The sequence below is a fragment of the Eleutherodactylus coqui genome, chromosome 2, assembly GCF_035609145.1.
Source record: "Eleutherodactylus coqui strain aEleCoq1 chromosome 2, aEleCoq1.hap1, whole genome shotgun sequence".
Lineage (NCBI taxonomy): Eukaryota > Metazoa > Chordata > Amphibia > Anura > Eleutherodactylidae > Eleutherodactylus > Eleutherodactylus coqui.
In genome coordinates this window covers 91,627,512-91,648,695 of record NC_089838.1, presented here as the reverse complement: position 1 = coordinate 91,648,695, position 21,184 = coordinate 91,627,512, and the positions used below count along the sequence as shown (strand labels likewise).

The following is a 21,184-nucleotide window of genomic DNA, read 5'->3' as shown; positions in this document are numbered from 1 at the left end:
ATTGGCACATCTAGTCAAGCTGATAAAATCACTTTATACCAATCAAGAAGCCACTGTGAGAACACAGTATGGGGACACAGATTGGTTTGGGATCGACAAAGGTGTCTGACAGGAGTGCATCCTCTCACCCATCTTGTTTAACCCATATGCGGAAGTGATCATGCGGAAAATGAACCTAGACGAATTGGAAACCGGGGTGAGACTAGGTGGCAGAAACATCAACAACTCTGCTTGCAGAAACAGAAGCAGGTCTGAAGCAGCTGATATGTAAGCTTAAAACTGAAAGTGAAAAAATGGGCCTCTACCTGAATTTAAAGAACACAAAAATTATGACAACTGCAAAAAATGGCCAAATTCAAATCAAAATCGACAATGAGGCCATATGTGTGAGACTTCATCTTCCTTGGTTCAAACATTCACCAGGAATGATAATCTATGCCAAAGATAAAACGCAGGATAGCATTGGGGGTGAAGCACTATGCTAAACATGGAGAAAATCTGGAAAAGTAGGGATATTGGCATAGCAGCTAAATGCAGAATAGTGCAAACCATCATTTTCCTCATAGCCATGTATGGATGTAAAAGCTGGATTGCAAAAAACCTGATAGAAGGAATATTGATGCGTTTGAGCTGTGGTGCTGGCGAAAGCTGCTGCGTATACCCTGGACAGCAAGAGTAACAAATAGAGAAGTCCTGAATCATATAAGATCTGTGATATCACTGGAGGGGAAGATGACTGGGCTCAGGGCTCACGTATTTTGGCCATGTAATGGGAGCAGAGTTGCTAGAAAAATCTTTAATGCTTGGACAGATCAGTGGCAAAAGAAGACCCGATCGCCAAAGAACTCGATGGCTGATACTGTCAGAGCTGATACTGACATGGATATCACACAACTGAAAGAAGCGGTGCAAAACCGAAAAACATGGAGGGAGGGAGCCTTTAGGGTCGCTGAGATGCTGGGTCCAGGAGTTTTAAAATAATAATCTGAATGATAAGAAAATATCCATCCTACTATTATTTATTAATAATTTCTGGATGTTGTTGATGTTTTAATTATAAGTATATTATATATAGTTATTATATTATTATTTTATAATGTTTTTAATGTTACAAACTTTAGAAATTGTACAGAATCAATGTAGAAGTTCTTTGCATATTATTACTCCAAGTACAATGGGACCAAAAGCAAACATTATTGTCTAAAATTGAATACATCATTTTGATAAATATTGACAGTATCTACATCCTTGTAATAATGTAGTGGCACAATGACAATATTTTACACTGTGCCAATCAACAAATAAGGAAAAATGACAACTTCGCCCTCAAGCATGATCATGGATGTATATAAAGGGCGCTCGGAATACTAACATTACACAACAGCACTTACTTTTTCTTGAAGTTAAGAGCTCAACTACAACTGCATCATGAAAATTGCAATCATCTTCCTGTGTCTGAGCGTTGCCAGCCTCATTGGTAAGTTTTCATACTAGTCAGTTTTGTGTTGAAATATTTAGTTGAATTATTGTCTTGTTATCACTGCGATGCTCTACTAACAATACGTGGAAATCTAGATGTCAAGAAGTTGTAAGTAAAGAGTTAAATATTAGTTTTTGCAGTGTGAAGTAAGGAATATTAGCTCTTGACACTTGTCAGTAAAACCTGTTCTCATATTTAAGTAAAATATAATTGAAGTATATGACATAAACTGCACTTTTATGTAAGACTGTAAAACAAATTATTAAAATGAGTAAAACAGATCGCTTAAAACATCTTAAGAAATCAAATTTATTAATTATTTTCATTATCTGATTTGATTTTATGTTCTTTTCAGTTACTTTTGGACAAAATGATAGAGTAATGTCATGCAAACATTTCTAATTTACTTCTGTCTCATCCAGACAGTCATCGTTACATGATAGGACTGTTGGGCGTATAAGTGACTGCACCAGCGACTAGATCTCCTGTGATTTACACAAGAGCAATAGTCGTTCAAGTGAATGAAGGTGGAATAGGCCGGGTATCATTCAGGCAACTATCGGGCCATGTAAAAGTACCTTAAGTTTAAATTAACGGGTTAAGATAGGATTTTCGTTGCCATTAGAATATATATTAAAGGGGTTGTCCCGCGCCGAAACGGGTTTTTTTTTTTTTTAAACCCCCCCCCCCCCCCCCCGTTCGGCGCGAGACAACCCCGATGCAGGGGTTAAAAAAACCACCCGCACAGCGCTTACCTGAATCCCGGCGGTCCGGCGTCTTCATACTCACCTGCTGAAGATGGCCGCCGGGATCCTCTGTCTTCATGGACCGCAGGGCTTCTGTGCGGTCCATTGCCGATTCCAGCCTCCTGATTGGCTGGAATCGGCACGTGACGGGGCGGAGCTACACGGAGCTACACGGAGCCCCATTCAGAAAAGAAGAAGACCCGGACTGCGCAAGCGCGGCTAATTTGGCCATCGGAGGGCGAAAATTAGTCGGCACCATGGAGACGAGGACGCCAGCAACGGAGCAGGTAAGTATAAAACTTTTTATAACTTCTGTATGGCTCATAATTAATGCACAATGTACATTACAAAGTGCATTAATATGGCCATACAGAAGTGTATAGACCCACTTGCTGCCGCGGGACAACCCCTTTAAATTCTTTCATTTTTTTTGAATAGTGAAAATCCCTTTCATCCATCCAAATCTATCAGAAATGACAATAGTGGCTTGTGTAAATGTACATCTGCATTATTAAGCTGGTTTAAACTGTTATCACGCAGTACATTTTTATAAATTTGCCTCTTTGTTTCAACAGCTATAACGTTTTACATTTTTTCATGAATGTTGATTGTTGATGTTTGATCCCTTTTATGGGATGGGAAATGTAATTTTTTCTTTTCCATACTTTTTATTGGGTTTTATATTCAACTATAAAGAAAGTTGACATTTTTTATTGTGTTAGAATACAATTTCTGTACTGTGACATAAATATTGTAAACATGCAATGCGTTGTGGAATAGTAAATTAGTAATGAGACTAATGTTTTGGGGTTTTTTTACAAAAGAAAAGGAAATACTTGCTTTGCGCCATAAACTTTAATATGCAATTTATTTTTTTACGGCACAGATTAAAAATGTTATTTTATCTTTTTCATGCCATTTGAGGTTTACTTCTTCAGATTGTTATGGTCATGGGTATTCCTAATGTGTATAGGTTATATTTTTTTAACTCTATACATAACAGACTTTATGTTATGCTTAAAGGGGTTGTCTCACGCCGAAACGTTTTTTTTTTTCTCATAGGCCCCCCGTTCGGCGCAGGACAACCCCAAAGGATGTGTTAAAAAAAAATAAATTTTATTACTTACCCGAATCCCCGCTCTGTGACGTCTTCCTTCTTCTTCCTTCACCAAGATGGCCGCCGGGATCTTCACCCACGATGCACCGCGGGTCTTCTCCCATGTGCACCATGGGCTCTGTGCAGTCCATTGCCGATTCCAGCCTCCTGATTGGCTGGAATCGGCACACGTGACGGGGCGGAGCTATGAGGACCAGCTCTCCGGAACGAGCGGCCCCATTCACCAGGAAGAAGACCGCACAGCGCAAGAGCGTCTAAAAAAGCAAGAAGACATCAGAATTAGACGGATCCATGGCGACGGGGACGCTGCCAACGGAGCAGGTAAGTGAATAACTTCTGTATGGCTCATATTTAATGCACAATGTACATTACAAAGTGCATTAATATGGCCATACAAAAGTGTATAACCCCACTTGCTATCGCGAGACAACCCCTTTAATAATGACTTTCTTATATTTTTATGCCATTTTCATTATATTTTCTAATCCCATGAAGATACGACTATTGAACTTATTTATTGTATTAGTACTTTTCTGTATGCTAGAAACATAGAAACAAAAGACTGATGGCAAAAAAAGAGCAGCTGATTTTTCTAGTCTGTTCTTACATTTTTTCTTGCTTAGGGTAGATATGTATTTTCCCCAGACATGCTTTAGTTGATGTATTGCTGATTTTCCAACTGTTTCTGCTGGCAGTTTGTTCCATCATCTGCTACTCTTTCAGCAAAATAGTATTTTCTGATATTGCTTCAGATTTTTCCTCCAACTGATCTCGGATTGTGCTCGATTCTTCCCTCTTAAACCTTATTTATACTTTTCAACATATTTAAACCCTCAAGGACACGGTATAGTTTGGACCTAAGGACACAACAATTTTGGGGGATTTTTCACCTCCACCTTTCAAAACCCACAACTTTTTAATTCTCTGCATGGCAAGTTGTAGTTTTTATTGGTACCATTTTGAGGTACATGAAATAAAGCATCAATTCTAACCCATAATAACCTTTTCCTGTGGGTAGATACAATCAGGCTGCTAATAAAATTATTTTTAAGCATTTTCTTCTAATAAAAACCCTTTTTACTTGGAATTTTTTTTTTTGCATCATTGCCTTCAAAGATCCACTACTTTTTTAATTTTTTGATTGCTCAAGCTCTGTGGGGTTTTTCTTTTTGCCTGATGAACTGTAATAGGGGATTTGAATCTGCAATCTCGCGATTGCTCAGATATTACACTGCAGTACTTCTGTACTGCATCGCATTATCAGTAATACTGTATATGACAAGCCATGTCAAACTTGAATGCTATTAACTAGCATTCAATTGCCACCGCAATCCATCAACCCTCCGCAATTATTTGGGGCGACTGCAATGACATCACAGAGGGCCCATGCTCCCTCTGTTAACCTCGTACATGCAGCTATTAGCACTGATTGTGGCATGTAAAGGGTTAACAGTGGGAATTTGCATCTGTCTGTCAGTCATAGCTGGCTCCCACAGTGGACTCATCTACATGCCATAAATATACAGCATTTTGTCTCAATCTCCTGCTCCCTAATGACATACTTATTTATATCATGTGGTGCGAAGGGGTTGAAGGTTTTGACCATGTCCCCTCTTTCCCATTTTTTCTTCCAGGCTATACAAATTTAGTTATTTAAGTCTTTCCTGATAAGTTTTGTTCCTGAGACCTTCCACCATATTTATAGCCCACTGCACTGTTAACTTATTTTGAAGCTGACAATAATCAGAACCCCTAAATTCTTCTTTGTTGAAGTCCTGGCTAACATGGAGCAGCCAATAAAATTCTTTAAGTATTGCTTCTTCTCAAGAAATCTTACATTTCGAAACATTGATCTGTAGCTTCCATTATTTGGGCGATTATACAATAAAGCTAAATAGTTTTCCATGTTATAGACACCACCCGGAATACCAGCCATATTGCACACATTTGTGTGATCAGCAAACAGACAACTCTTACCTACCAAAGCTTTTCCTATCTCACTTACAACATATCATAAATAATAGGGCCCAAAACAAGACCTTGTAGTCCCTGCATGCAACACACTATTAACGACACTCTGATATCTCTCCTTTAACCCCTTCTCATCATTGGCTGTACATGGAATGGTGGATAAGCAGGCTCCATTCGTGGCGAATATCGGCTGTCTTTGGCAATCACCATGGTCATGATTGGAGATAATTCTGACCCTGGGCATTAAGCCTTTAGATCCTGCTGTCAGTACTGACAGTGGCATTTAAAGGGCCAGGGGCTGTCTATCAAATTGAAGGATGTAGTTCAGTTACCATTGTAGTCTGGGTCTTTGTGAAGTGCACCGGACCTCATACGGAACTCTTCATATTAAGCCCTTCCTCTGGAAATGCCTACTAGGAAGACATTGCATCTACAATACTTAAAGGGGTTGTCCCGCGAAAGCAAGTGGGGGTATACACTTCTGTATGGCCATATTAATGCACTTTGTAATGTACATTTTGCATTAATTATGAGCCATACAGAAGTTATTCACTTACCTGCTCCGTTGCTAGCGTCCCCGTCTCCATGGTGCCGTCTAATTTTCAGCTTCTAATCGCCCGATTAGACGCGCTTGCGCAGTCCGGTCTTCTCCGTTTTGAATGGGGCTGCTCGTGCTGCAGAGCTGCCCTCGTAGCTCTGCCCCGTCACGTGTGCCGATTCCAGCCAATCAGGAGGCTGGAATCGGCAATGGACCTCACAGAAGCCCTGCGGTCCACCGAGGGTGAAGATCCCGGCGGCCATCTTCACAAGGTAAGTCAGAAGTCGCCGGAGCGCGGGGATTCGGGTAAGTACTGGACGGTTTGTTTTTTTTATGCCTGCATCTGGTTTGTCTCGCGCCGAACGGGGGGGCTATTGAAAAAAAAACAAAAACGTTTCGGCGCGGGACAACCCCTTTAAGGATTGAGTATATTATACAGGTGATCAGATAACAGCCAATTCAAGTTCCCTATAGGACTCCTTAAAAAGAATATATTAATCATAGTGACCCACAGAATAAATTTAACATGCCATTTTAACCACACAGTGAACTCTGTAAAAACATCCCTCCACACCCAAAAATGGTGAGTTTTCCAGTTCAATAATTAATATGTTCAATGGTGACATTGAAAAATACAACTTGTCCCACAAAAAAATAAGCCCTTGTCTGGCTTTGTTGCCAGCAAAATAAACACAAGTTATTTTTTGAAAGTCAGGCTAAATAAATGAAAAAAAAACAAAAAACTGAAAAACTAAAAAGAGCTGCAGCAGAAAGGGTTAACTAATGCAAATCCTTCGGCTTATCAAGTATTAAAGGGGTTGTAATAAATTCATGTAAGCACTTCTGTTTGCCCATTACATTGCATTTTGTAATATGCATTGTGCACTGTAAATTGGCCAAACAGAAGTTACTTTACAGGTCATTAGTGGGAAAAAAAACGTAACCATGGTTGGCCGGACAAACCCTTTAAGTATAGTTTTCAACAATTTTTCTATGAACTCTTAATGTAGAATTGTATCAAAGGCTATTCTGACATTATTCATGGCACTGCCTTCAGACAACACTTTTGTGACAAAGGAAATGAGTTGGATTAGTTTGAAATGATCTGCACTCAGCAGATCCATGGTGCCATCCTCACAATGCTCTGTGACATGACATGACAAGGGCAAATCTCAGCGATTGTAGAAAAACGGAGCAGCACCACAGGTCTGCCAAAAAGCTGCCCCATTTTTATGGATTAAATAAAAACAACAGCTTTTTGGAAGACCTCTGGTGCTGCTCCGTTTTTCTGCAATCGCTTGCTACTGAGGTCCCAGGAGTGGGGACCAGGGGAGCCTGCACACAGGACCCGCACCTCACACCAGATGATGTTTTATGACTGAGTGCTGCTGCTCCTTTGTATTTAGTGTGAAGGGCAAATCTCAGGGCCTGCCTGATCATCCACCTAATTAAGAATTATTCCAGCATGTTTTTGGTTTTGTTCACATTGATCTCACAACTTTTTTTTCTTATGTTTACAGACATCACTAAAGGAATTGGCCAAATGAAGTCTTTGGATGTAAGACTTATTCTTTACATTTCTAAAGCCTTTTATACTCAGTGTAGAAGACAACAATATTATTGGAAACTTTGGAATGTGTTTTCTTTTGTTAATGTTATACCATATACAGCACTATTGATGGATGAATAATAGGATAGCGCTTTATGCAGATAGTGATGTACTAAGGAATTTAGAAAAACAGAAGACGATTCACCTGGTGTGGACGACCAACCCAAACAGGGATGGCCGCCACACCACTGCTCCTAGTCCACAGTGAGTAAATACACTTATGCCCACCTGGGCACCCAGTACCAGAGAGTGTCAGAGTAAGATCCAAAATGGCAAGTTTTAAAAGGTAGACAAATGGAGTAATAAGTAAAAATGGAAAAAATACCTGAGTATGTAAAAAGACACGTGTATGAATTAGAAACACTACTTACTAGGAGAGGAGGGGGATCTACACCTAGAAATCCCCCCCTTAGATGCACCAACAGCGGCCTGACCAATGAGGATTAATAGTAGAAAATGTATTTCTTAAATAAACACTGAAAAAAATGGTCATGCTTGAGAAAGGCGATGGTCAGTCAATACAACAGGAGGCACCGTGTTTCGGCCACTGCCTTTCTCAAGGATGACCATTTTTTCAGTGTTTACTTTAGAAATAAAGTTCATTACTGATATTTACTGACCTGTTTGCTGTCTACTTGACAATTTTATTTCAGCAAAGCCAAGCTGAATATTATTCCCGTGCAGCATTTGAACTTGCAGGAAAAATGAATTCTTTGAAGGTAAATTTTACATAATTGTATAAAACATCATCATAAAGTCTCATTCACACGGGTGTATTGTCACCTCTTAAAATGCACATGTATTTCCCATGCATAACACGCAGTGAATGGAGGCAATGAAAGTCAATGGAGTTTGTGCATTGTGTATCAATACATAGGAGAAATGAATCGCAGCATGCTCTATTTCTCTGCGTAGTATACGCAACCCTTGAATGGGCTGCGTATTAAACACTACCCATACTCATGCATTTTGTATGTGCAGCACTTCGATACGCATCCCCGCCCTGAACAAAAAAAAAGTAAAAATCACATTATGCGTGTCCGTGACCTCAGATTCCCGGGCATATGCAGTGCCGATCATAGGCCATATGTGCTCTCTCCCGGCAGAGCATATGGGCTGTAATGCATACAACGCTGCAGGAGACTCGCAGATCACCCCACTGATTACTTCCAACTACAACTCACCTCTGCAGAATCTGACATACATACTTCTTTGACTCCATGTTTCCCAGCACATTGTCATCCTCTTCACAATCTCCCCATCTTTACACCAGATTTTGTTTAGTCTTCTTATGCATTGTAGGCTGTAAGAGGGTGTCCATAAAGGATCTTTATATTGTACTGCTGTGTATATCTTTTTCACTTCATGGACTGCTGATGAGGCCCAATTAGGCATGCACCAATCCTACCACTAGCAATTACAGTGCTGCTTTTGGCTAATTAGATATTAAAGGCATTGTCTGTCAACAGCTTTGATGTTTCTGCTAGGGACCAAAAGCATTGCGACTGTATTTTGCCCTTATCCATCTCTCTATTGTAGCCTCCGCTGCATTACGTATTCATTTGGCAACAGGCAACCGCTAGCTCTTGGAGGTTTATTTATTTATTTAGGGGGGGGGGGGGGGGGGATGTGTTTCTCCAAACACGACAGAATATGGAAACAACTCTACTGACTGTACTAAAAAGTTTCAGTAGATCTCATACAAGTAAATAAAAACTACGGAAACTGCATAGAAGAGCAAGCTATGTTATTTCCACATACAATAAGTTACAAAAGCAGCAGAACTCACTGTGTTTCTGTAACTCCCCTTCACTCCTGTGGGACTAACAGAAATAGCAGTTTGGCAGTTCCTGTAAAGCCTGATCACCAGTGGAATCAGCTAGGACTATGGTCGGAGAACCTCTCCTTCAAAGATAAGGTGGGACCAGTATCCATCAGACATTTATGGCATATCTTCTGGACACTATGTATAACCCTGGGTACAGTTCTACAGGGTAATAATGGGATGGATACAGCACAACTTACTCTCTATAGATTGGTTAGTGTCCTAATGACACCCTGGGGCTAGACAGGGGTCATTGGTGGAGCAGGCCTGGGAACTGCAACATAATGTCACTAGAGGTGGGATACTATTGGGTGACAAGATGTTAAATACAAAACAGATCTGGGTGAGGAAGTTCATTGCTAGAAAGAGAGGTGTTGGTTATAAGTGTAGTAGTCAAGTTGTTTTCTCAGGCATGAACATCCTGTCTTCATGTCACTTATAAAACACCTGATTGACAACAAGTGGAGTTTGTCGAGATACCTGGCCAACTAGCTAGAAACTAGAGCATTAAATTAGAAACATGACATATTAGCCAGGAACCATTGGTGGCATGTATAGTTTTAGAATATTACACTTCCTTATACAGTAAAAATGTCTTAATAAGCCATAAGAAAATTAAGATGACTTTACTTTTCCTTATAGACATGTCCCGACAATGAAAAAGCGACAAGGAAACTATGTATCATTGAGGACCTTGTAATGATGGTGGTAATTAACCTTAAATGTTAAATATATTTTGGTATTCCTTTTTTAATATAAGTAGCGTCATAACTTTCCACATATATAAAATAAAATAAAGAATAGACATGTAATAGCTGTATTAGGCCGGGTGGCACACGAATAGATTTACATTGTGGAACCAGCGGTCAGCATCTGTACCGCGAATCAGCAGCAAATACCGTTCGTTAAATGCTATGTAAAAGCGCTTTATTTTTGTACAAATTCTGCACAAACGGCTTTCATTGAAGTCAATGGAAGCTGTTTAACCCACGGCACATCTGAAATTGACATTAGGGAATGGTTGTGGGTACCTGCGTCATTGCTTAACGATGGAGTGGGAAAAAAATGCAAGGTATGCATGGACGCTGGACGGGTACAGGGATGGATTCAGCTGCAGGCACCCGACTTATGCCTGCGACAGCAAATAATTGGTAAAAAGGCATTGTGTAGGATTATCAGAATAAGAATATAATGATAAATATTTTAGCATAAGACATTCACATTTTTTTGCAGAATACATACATTAGGTGACGGCCACGTAGTGGGTATTAGAAATATGTAGCATCATTTCTGGTAAGGGGCATGACCAACAAAGATTTTAGGGCACCACTGGTTAATATTCCATCTGTGATAAGTAGTTCTTGCAATGTTGAAAAGCTTCACTTTTATTAATATTTTTTTTTCGTTCCAGAAAATGATAGCCTCTGATACTGGCTCTCAAGTACAGGAGATTTGTAATCTTTTAGTAAGGTTCTTTCTTTCCTATTTTATGTTATTGGCTTGTTGCTAAACTCTGCTGTTTTTTCAAAAATTTTCCATGGGCTGTGCATGGTACTGCAATTCAGCTGCATGCACTTCAATAGGGCTAGACTGCAATACCAGAAACAGTCCATGGACAGATATAGGTGATAGAGGGGAAAAAATGGGTGCAGCAAATGCAACGTTTAAATGGGGCCTATACCAAAGATAAAGAGTTGTGGACAGTGAAGATGACAAGAAAATGGACAAAAAAATGGAAGTGTATTGATGGTGCTGCCAACCAACCAGATATATGCTCCACTAGGTGAGCATAGTCAGAAATAATAATAATAAACTTTATTTGTATAGCGCCAACATATTCCGCAGCGCTGACATAGACAGGGGGAATATAGAAAGACAAAAGATACAAAAATGACAGAACCGGTTACATAGTAATCAGCTGATGGAAACAGTAGGGGTGAGGGTCCTGCTCCAACGAGCTTACATACTACAAGTAATGGGGTGATACAGAAGGTAAAGGGCTGGAGATGTGCACGGTGTGGCGAGGTGTCTGGCATAATGGTATAACCTTTGGCGATGTGTCTGGGATAATCGTATAACCTTTCAAGGATAAATAAGAGGCAAGTGGAGGTGAACAACAACTTCTCATTTATAAAAATCCAGCAATGAAATGCATTTCGGGGCTTAGCCCTTTCCTCAGTTAATTTGGGACAGGTACTGCAATGAACGAGTCAGATGAAGGGTAGAAAAAGGAAGTGATCAAAGAAAGATAAAAAGGGGAAGAAACAAAAAAGTACAAACAAATGTGCTTACAGAAGCCAAATAAACGTGATGCAAATAAAAATAGATACAATGTACAATGTGATAAAAAAATAAATGGAAAATTTGGAGTGAATAGCAGGTTGGTGTATTTGGGTTGGGGACGTTTGGGAGAAATCAAAGACATTGGCTGCTAAAAAAATATTGATAACAAATGAAATACTTAAAGGGGTTGTCCCGAGGCAGCAAGTGGGTCTATACACTTCTGCATGGCCATAATAATGCACTTTGTAATGTACATTGTGCATTAATTATGAGCCATACAGAAGTTATAAAAAGTTTTATACTTACCTGCTCCGTTGCTGGCGTCCTCGTCTCCATGGTGCTGACTAATTTTCGCCCTCCGATGGCCAAATTAGCCGCGCTTGCGCAGTCCGGGTCTTCTCCTCTTCTCTATGGGGCTCCGTGTAGCTCCGTGTAGCTCCGCCCCGTCACGTGCCGATTCCAGCCAATCAGGAGGCTGGAATCGGCAATGGACCGCACAGAAGCCCTGCGGTCCATGAAGACAGAGGATCCCGGCGGCCATCTTCAGCAGGTGAGTATGAAGACGCCGGACCGCCGGGATTCAGGTAAGCGCTGTGCGGGTGGTTTTTTTAACCCCTGCATCGGGGTTGTCTCGCGCCGAACGGGGGGGGGGGGTTTAAAAAAAAAAAAAACCCGTTTCGGCGCGGGACAACCCCTTTAAAATCAGCATGAGTGTATAAAATGACCAATGGAATATAAGATAGCTATTCTCATCATAAGAGAAATGTGCATCATGACTATAAGCATTAAAGGGGTTGTCCCGCGCCGAAACGGGTTTTTTTTTTTTTTCAACCCCCCCCCCCCCCCGTTCGGCGCGAGACAACCCCGATGCAGGGACGTACAGAAAGCTCACCGGAGCGCTTACCTTAATCCCGGCGCTCCGGTGACTTCTATACTTACCTGTGAAGATGGCCGCCGGGATCCTCTGCCTCCGTGGACCGCAGCTCTTCTGTGCGGTCCATTGCCGATTCCAGCCTCCTGATTGGCTGGAATCGGCATGTGACGGGGCGGAGCTACACGGAGCTACACGGAGCCCCATAGAGAACAGGAGAAGACCTGGACTGCGCAAGCGCGGCTAATTTGGCCATCGGAGGGCGAAAATTAGTCGGCACCATGGAGACGAGGACGCTAGCAACGGAGCAGGTAAGTATAAAACTTTTTATAACTTCTGTATGGCTCATAATTAATGCACAATGTACATTACAAAGTGCATTAATATGGCCATACAGAAGTGTATAGACCCACTTGCTGCCGCGGGACAACCCCTTTAAGAGATAAAATCATAACAGTAAGGCAACCCAGCGGGAGCAGCAGAGAGGGAGAGGAAAATAGTTGGTGATAATAAGTGAATGGGAAAGCACAGGGCTATGTAAAGATGCTAGAATGGGCCATGGATGGGTAGTAGAATGGTTAGCAACAAGAAGGGGCAAAAGCCAAGTAAGACATAAAAGGAAGGAGCGGAAGTAGTTTAGGGAATAGTAGGTAAGTTACAACTACATTACTAGGCAAACGAGATGTGAAGAAAGAAGGAGAAGAGGTAACTAGAGTGACTGGTTAAATGGAGGTAGAGGGGCAGAAGCGGCAGGTTGGTGCTTACACTATGAGTAGCGGGGGTGCCAAGGCTGCTAAGGGTAAGTGGGGTAGGCGCATGTGTAACTGGGGTGAATGGACAGTGTGTGTAGGTGCTGGTATAGGAGGAGAGAATCAAGGGAATCAAAAGTTATACAATTAATTTTACTTTTCCTTTGCTTAGGGTATGCCAGCTGAAGCTATTGTTCTGATCGTGGTAAGTAGCAACCTCACATTCATAGGAGTTTTTCCACCTGTAAGGCAAGAATAGAAATATTATACATATCACCATATCAGAAGTTAAAAGCTACTGAAAATCTTAATTTTTTAAAAGTAGGATGAAGTGCAAAACAAAATGCAATTGTGCCATTTTTCGGGGGTGCTGTTCTGGTGGGGGTGTAGTTTTTGCAAAATTGCAGTAAAAATGACAAGAATTGCTTTCCTTTGCCATATTCTGAGACCTAAATGTTTATATATTTTTTCTGTCAATTGGGTTGTTTGGCAGCTTTTTTGTGTGGGGTGAGCTATAGTTTTTTAATAGCGCCATTTTGGGCTAGATACATCTTCTTTTTCAGCTTTTTAAGAGCCATGCAATGCAAACATGCAATTCAGGCATTCTGTCTATTTTTTTACAGTGTTATGGAATAAATAGTGCAATATTTTAATACTTCAGACCTATGAACATAGAGGTTCCACATATGTGGGTTTTTTCTAGTTTTGATTTTTAATCGGATAAAAAAAAAATCACAGTAAGGTAGCGCTCCAAAGATCAGGTGGAGTGGGAGAGCCTTAGTTAAATGTATGGTTTATGTGAGAAATGCATGTCAGCTTACCCTGATGTGCGGTGTCCGCTTTGATAAAGGGAGTTCCGGTACGTCCGCGATCCTCGTAGGCGGAGAAGACGTTTAGCACACATCGGTTCTCAGGACATCCGATTACGGAGAGCATCAATGGGAAATCAGAGCTTATATAAATATATATCGGAGAATGAAACAGTAATACAGTGTAGGTACGAGAGCTCCAGTATGGTGGGTACTAGTTGTTTATATGTGAAGTACTTACTTGGGTGGGTATTTTACGGCTCTCTTACCTACACTGTATTACTAATCAGACAAAAAAGGAAACATTTTAAGTTTTAATATTTTTTTCTTGCTATTTTAAAAATGTTATCAAACATTTCTGTACATTTGTTTTTAGTCTCCATAGGGGATTTGAGCGAACTGATCATTTGTACTATATACTGCAATACCGCAATACTTCGGTATATAGTACATGCAGTACATAGCAATAAAAAAAAACGAAAACATCAGATTGGATCGCTTCTGTAAATCTGGGATCCTCGCTCACATGAAAGGATTGCAGGTGTTTCCCATTGACTTGAAGGTCCCATTAAATAAAAATTGAACATGCTGGCATTTCTCTTTCCAGGACAGCATGACAGAAACAAAAATTGTTTGTTTGAATAAATGAATCCAAAGTAATGGATTTCACCTTCACGTGCGTTTTGTGCACATTGAGAATATCATTCATGTGAATAAGCCCTTAAAGGCATTATGACACTTGGCAGAAGAGGGGTATCATGTATGACGTCTGGAATTTTTCACCCTGTTGGAAGCATTTTTAAATTCAGGTCTGAGAGAATATGAAATCTGAATGGGGGGAAATATATAATTAGCGGTAAGAGTGTTTGATTTGTGAAACCCGCATGGGAGAGCCGCAAATCAAGCCGCCCATGGGGATGCATTAGTGTCCGCGAAAGAATTAAAAGCATGCAGATGTCATTTTTTTCCCTGCGTGTGGATCGTACACACGGGAAAAAAACGCAGCATGCTCTATTTTCTGTGAATTCCCACATGGACGGCTTTCATTGAAGTCAATGGAAGCCATCCGATCCATGGCACACCCGAGCTGACACTGTGGATGTACCGCAGATCCCGCGCTAAAGCAGATTTGAAAAAAAAAATTTCCATGCATGTTGACCAGAATGCCTGGACGAAGATTTAATTTGTGGAACCTAAGCAGGAGATCCACAAATTAGGCTGCCCATAGTGATGCATTAGCTCACAAAAGAATTAAAAGCATGCAGATGTCATTTTTTCCCCAGTGTGCAGATCGCACGTGTGAGAGAAAATCGCAGCGTACCCCATTTTCTGCGGATTCCTGCATGGACAGCTTCCATTGAAGCCGTCTGATCCGTGCCACAGCTGACACTGCATGTACGGCGAATCCGGCGGAAGAGAAGAAGATTTTTAAAAACTGCGCATGCACGTTGGCCGTCGCGCCCCCGCCTTGCAGCAGAAAGAAGATTTGGCCGCAACGGAGGAGACCCACGCTGGATCCGGAGTGGTAAGAAAATGTCCAATGGCCAAGGGCATGGGAGGATTCTGTGCGGGATTCCGCACTCAGAATCTGTGCATGCTGTGGACATTGGGCCCAGGGATACTGCGAATGTCTCAAGAGGAATGGAGGAATAATATTTTACTGTATTCATAATTCGTGTGTCACCACATTTTATAGTCTTCGTAGATTTCACAGGACCTCAGCCTTCTTGTTTAATATCAGATCTAACGATTCATCGGAGTGCATTCAGCAATGCTCTAGTCTTTTGCTCTCTGCCCTTCCTGCAGCTCTGCTTCTTCACACTGAATGTTGTGTATGAATGAACACTAGTCTCATGTGCTCACTATGGGAGAATGAAGTCATTTTATGGGTTAATGCATCTTTCTATGTATCGGCTACTACTTCAAACTGATTAGTATTACCAAAGTTATTACATAAAAAGTCGACATTTACATTTCAGAATGGCAGTTTGAAAGAAGCTTGTCAATTACTAACCCAACTAAATATTGAAAGCCTTCTGAACCCTGTTGTTCGCTTGTTGGTAAGTTACAGTTATGTTCAGCTCATTCTCCGACATGCAGGGGTCCGAGGGAAGAAAATAGCATAAAATACAGAAGCACATCTATATCACTGCATGTATAATTCTCCCACTTTGCACACAATGCTCTGAGAATGGGAGGTATTAGACATTAAGGCCCCCTGCACGCGGGCGGAAATTCTGCGGCGGGATTTCCTGCAGAATTTCGGCCCCTGCCCGCCTGCATAGGATTGCATTACAAAACGCAATCCTATGCAGACGGACGCGATTTGTCTGTGTGAAAATACATGCAGAAAACAAATTGCGGCCTGCTCTATTTCTGTGTGGGTCTCGCAGAGGCCCGCACAGAAATGTCACTTCCCGGATCTCCGGCTCTGCTCTGCGCATGCCGACACCCGCCACATCACAGAGCCGGAGCCGCGGGAGAAGGTGAGAGACGCACTGGTCCCTTCAGGGGCGTGGGTCGGGTCCCGCTGCGGGATTTCTCGTAGGGGATCCGACCCGGGCCGTCTGCAGGCGGACTAAGGAAGGATGGCTAGTATCAGATTGATCTGTAAACTACTCTAATTACCTACAATAATATTGTTTAACATACACGCAGGAAGATACAGTATTCAACAGTGTTATACTACATAGGAAGTGTTTACATATACTGAAGATGTGGTTTTACATTTGTCCCCAATCTGCAGGAAGGCCTCCTTGCTAACCTTGGAGTTGTCCTGAAAGAAAAAATAGCGCTACTAATAAACACTGTGGTAAGTGCATTTAGATATAGATGTGTTTATATTTACAATATGTCTACTCACCTGTCAATTATGGCCTCGTACCCACAGCTGGGTCGGATTCCGACTGCGAAATCTCGGAGCAGAATCAGACCCGGCGCCTCCCAGAGACGTATGCTCACCTCTCCAGATTCGCCACAAGCGTCTTGGCCTGCATGCATGATGCACCAGAGCTGGGTGGTGGTGCGATTTCCCACGATACTTCCGCTGCTCACAGCGATGGTTTTGCTTTTTAAGATGAACGTTTAAATGTAACGATTATCCCTTAAAATGGACGTGGCGCCCAGGCATTCCAGTCATTCAGTGTGTTGCTTGGTAGCGTTTACATGCAAATATAAGTGGACGATCATTTGATAGACGGGTGTGTGGATTAGTGAAGAAATAAATGAGCTAGTTTGGATTGGCCATTGAAAGTAGGTCTAATTAGGTGGGTGTGCATTTGAGTTAAATAAAAGGAGTTTTGTGACTGACATGTGAAAGAATCTCTAGGTGTCAGGCTTTTTGTTAATCCTTGATAAAAAACAATTGCTAGTGTAGGCGTTGTCAGCATTGGCATCCAGAAAGAAGCAGTAGGGGGTAGTTGTATTCAGAAAAAAAACTAAGTTTTGTGAATTAAACTTTATAAGGCCTCTTTCACAAGGGCTACAAAATCACTGCTACAAAACACATGAATGTGAAGCTCTTGGTTTCCAATGGGTTCTTTCACATGAGCGATGTTTTGTTGCCTAAAAGAACCCATTGGAAACCATGGGGTTCACATACATTGGTTTGTAGCAATATTTTGTAGCCCGTGTGAAAGAGCCTAAGAGAATCTCTAGCTGTCAAGTTTGTAATTAATAAAAAAAACAATTGCTAGTGTAGGCGTTGTCAGCATTGGCATTGAGAAAAAAGATCAGTAGGTGGTATGTAGATGCCAAACGATAACCCCTTCCCTCGAATCGCTGAGCAATAGTCATTTAAACCAAGCGAAAAGCGAACTGCCAAAAAATGGATTTTATGTGGATTAAAAGTCAATGATGAACGAAAAATGCACGATGACCGCACGTTTATCGTTTTGTAATGATTATCGCTCACTTTCAACAGTTTGAATGAATTTTCAGTGATGATGATTGCATGTAAATGGACCTTTAGGGATCTTTTTGCATAAAGTGTTAATGGCCAGTAATGTCCATTAAATCATCTTATCATCTTTACCATCTTAATTTGCATGCAAATGAGCCTGTTTGCATAGCCCAGCATGTGATTACTCAGATGCCCAAATATGCGAGCAGCTGCATTGTTCTCCTTCGGGCTACCTGCAGAATACAATGTAATCTGCTGGCTCTCCATGGAGAGAACAGCCTGCAGTCTACTGGAGATAAATGCAAACTGCTTTAAGTTTACCTTAAAATCATCGTTCAAACGAAAAGTGAACGATGTCCACGTTTACGTGTAACAATAATCGCTGAAATTGGGTCGTTTGAACGAATTTTGAGCGATAATTGTTATGTGTAAATGGGCCCTAGACACAATGTGCATCAGTTAGTCTAAGAAGCGCTTCGGACATTTTTGTTTCTTCAGGCGCAGAACCCTGCGTTGGTTCGGAAGCTCGCTATAGCATCATGTATTTTTATTAGACATGTATCATTTCTACAAGATGACTTGGTTTCTCTCACTGAGAACAATCACAGTTAATAGCCTGAAACACGTGGCAGCTCTGAGAGCCTTCTCTAGGATCCAGACTGCCATGTAAACTCATCAGAGTTTAAGAGGGGTTTTCTATGAAAAATGTAGACTAATAAAACAAACTGCAAAACAGCTTAGAATCACCTATTCTGTTCATTTAAAATAATAAATAAAATGTGATGACTTTTTAAATTGTCGTCTTCAGTCCTGGAAACTAAAAGTTATATTTGTGTTGTATTTTTCCTTGTAAATTCCATATATTGACAAATATGTCTTTTCTTCCAGGGTGGTGTAACTGGTTTGCTTAACAGTCTCCAACTCGAAGATACCCTTGCAGGCATCCTTGCCCTCCTGTCTTCTTCCGGTCTTGGAAAAACTCTTAGTTCGGTAACTGGTGTTCTTAATGGTCCTCTGAACCTTCTTAGTGGTCCTATGAACATCTTAAATGGTTTGGGACGTTAAAGGTAATAAAATTCAGTCATTTCTATCTTTTTCCGATATTTACACTACAAAGCAATTTATAGTAAGACCAGGTTTGCTATCCAGTGCACAATAATAAATTATAATTACTTGCTGCTGCTGCTGTACTGATTTTGCTCATTATATTATTTCCTGTATTAGGGAAAATAAAATAGACATCAACTTGGCTTTCCACAGAATAGAATGGCACACTTCATAAACTATGCAGTTTGTACTAGAGAATCATACTACTATCCCCAGCAATCATGCACTTAATTTATAGTTGTATATAGTTACTTAAAGGGGCACTCTAGTAAAAACACAATTTTCCATAACTGCACCCTTCCCCTGATTGTTCACCATACTCTTAGCTTTTTTTATGTGCAGTGCAGCCTCCTGTCTGATGCTTATGAGGCACCCTCTTGATTTTTAGATTTCTACCAATTTTCCTCTTGGTATTCTAGCAATTCCATGATGCATCAGCACAGTATCATATAACTAGATAGAACCAGTACCATATCTGCCTACTGGGAGGACAGGGTAAAGATCTTTACCCTTTATATTCTCCTAAATAAGCTAAATGCCATATGTATACAGTGAAGGAAGATGGCTATGATTTTCTCCATTATAACCATTTGATATAAACCTCCTCTATTCATCAGTTCCAAAACCTCTTTATTCTGTTAGCATTAATAGTGCGTTTCAAGATGTATAAGCTGCCCATGGCATAGGCACTAATACAGCCCTATACCATCAGAGATGTATGGTTTTGAACTGTTGATAACAAGCTGGATGGTGCCGCTCCTCTTGAGTCCACAGGGTACGGTATCTGTGGTTTCCAAAAAGAATTTCAAATTTTGATTCATCTGATCACAGAACAGTTTTCCATTTTGCCTATTCAGCTATTTTAAAGGAGCTTTGGCGCAGAGAACATACAGATACTTCTGGATTGTGTTATATGGCTTCTTCTTTGCATGATACAGCTTTAACTTGCATTTGTGTATTACGTGGTGAACTGTGTTAACAGATAAGGATTTCTGGAAGTATTCCTGAGCCCATGCAGTGATTTTGCAATACAGAATCATGCCTGTTTTTAATGCAGTAGCGCCTGAGGGCCCGTAGCTCTCAAACATCCAATATTGAATATTGGCCTCGTCCCTTGTGCACATGAATTTCCACAGAGTCTCTGAATCTTTTGTTGATATTATGTACTATAGATGGTGGGATATTCAAAGTCCTCCCAAATTCACGTTGAGGAACCTCTGCCTCTTGAACATTCTGTTTTTGTGCACAGTTATGGGACTTAGTAGAAAATTTCCCCTCTAGTAGTTTTCTATTAGCACTACTTACTTTTCTAGCCTTTTTTACCCCTGTCCCAACTTTTGTGATATTTGTTGCTGCCATCAATTTTTAAATTTGTTTTTTTTTTCAATGAAATGAAAAAGTCTCACTTTCACCTTCTGATATGCGTTCTATATTCTATTGTGAAGGATATATGAGTATATGAGATTTCCAAATCATTGCATTATTTTTACTTTACATTTGTTTACATTGAACAGTCCAACCTTTTGGGAATTGGGGTTGTATGTAGTATCTTCCATAATTCCCCACTAACCATGGTTTCTTGTGTTTTGCAGGTACCTTACATCACTATGGCACAGGAATGCCACAAGATCTGATTTCTTTCTAATCACCTCTCTATCTATACATTTGGATAATAGAATGAAAATTGTTATCTGAAGAGAAGTAATTGTACCTCTGATTGGTTCTTTTACAATAAATTACTTTCTGAGCATTACATTGAGATTGTCTGTTACATTATTGGAACCCCAAGATAATAGGAACAAATAATCAAATGCTTGAACATATAACTTCAGTCTGAATGTGGCAAACTGATATGAGCAATATGCCTTGTACACAGACTCTAAGTTCAAGTGTGGTACACATCTATATATAAAGGTGAAAGCCCTCACTGACTGATTCCCGATGTCATACAAATGTGAAAATTGGTACAACCATTCTTTTGGATGGAAATAGGAAAAGTAAAGGGGTTACAACTTGATTATTCAATTTTAAGTGCAAAAGTAAGTGACCCCCTATGTTATCTACCTAATCTAATTCTCTAACTTCCTGGTGTCGTACAAATTTGAAATTTGGCACAACCATTCTTTAGGTCCTAAATAGGAAAAGTAAAGGGGTTGCCACTTGATTATTCAATTCTAA

General features: G+C 40.6%; 1 protein-coding gene across 1 annotated transcript; it reads left to right on the top strand.

Moving 5' to 3' along the window:
* The first annotated feature begins 1,362 nt into the window (after positions 1-1,362).
* On the top strand, positions 1,363-18,964 carry LOC136610006 (uncharacterized). Its single transcript, XM_066589279.1, has 9 exons — positions 1,363-1,477; positions 7,373-7,410; positions 8,115-8,180; positions 9,929-9,994; positions 10,698-10,751; positions 13,362-13,394; positions 15,978-16,058; positions 16,745-16,810; positions 18,788-18,964. Exons 1-9 carry the CDS (start codon positions 1,429-1,431, stop codon positions 18,962-18,964), a joined length of 630 nt encoding a protein of 209 aa, XP_066445376.1. The 5' UTR covers positions 1,363-1,428.
* The last annotated feature ends 2,220 nt before the right edge of the window (positions 18,965-21,184 follow it).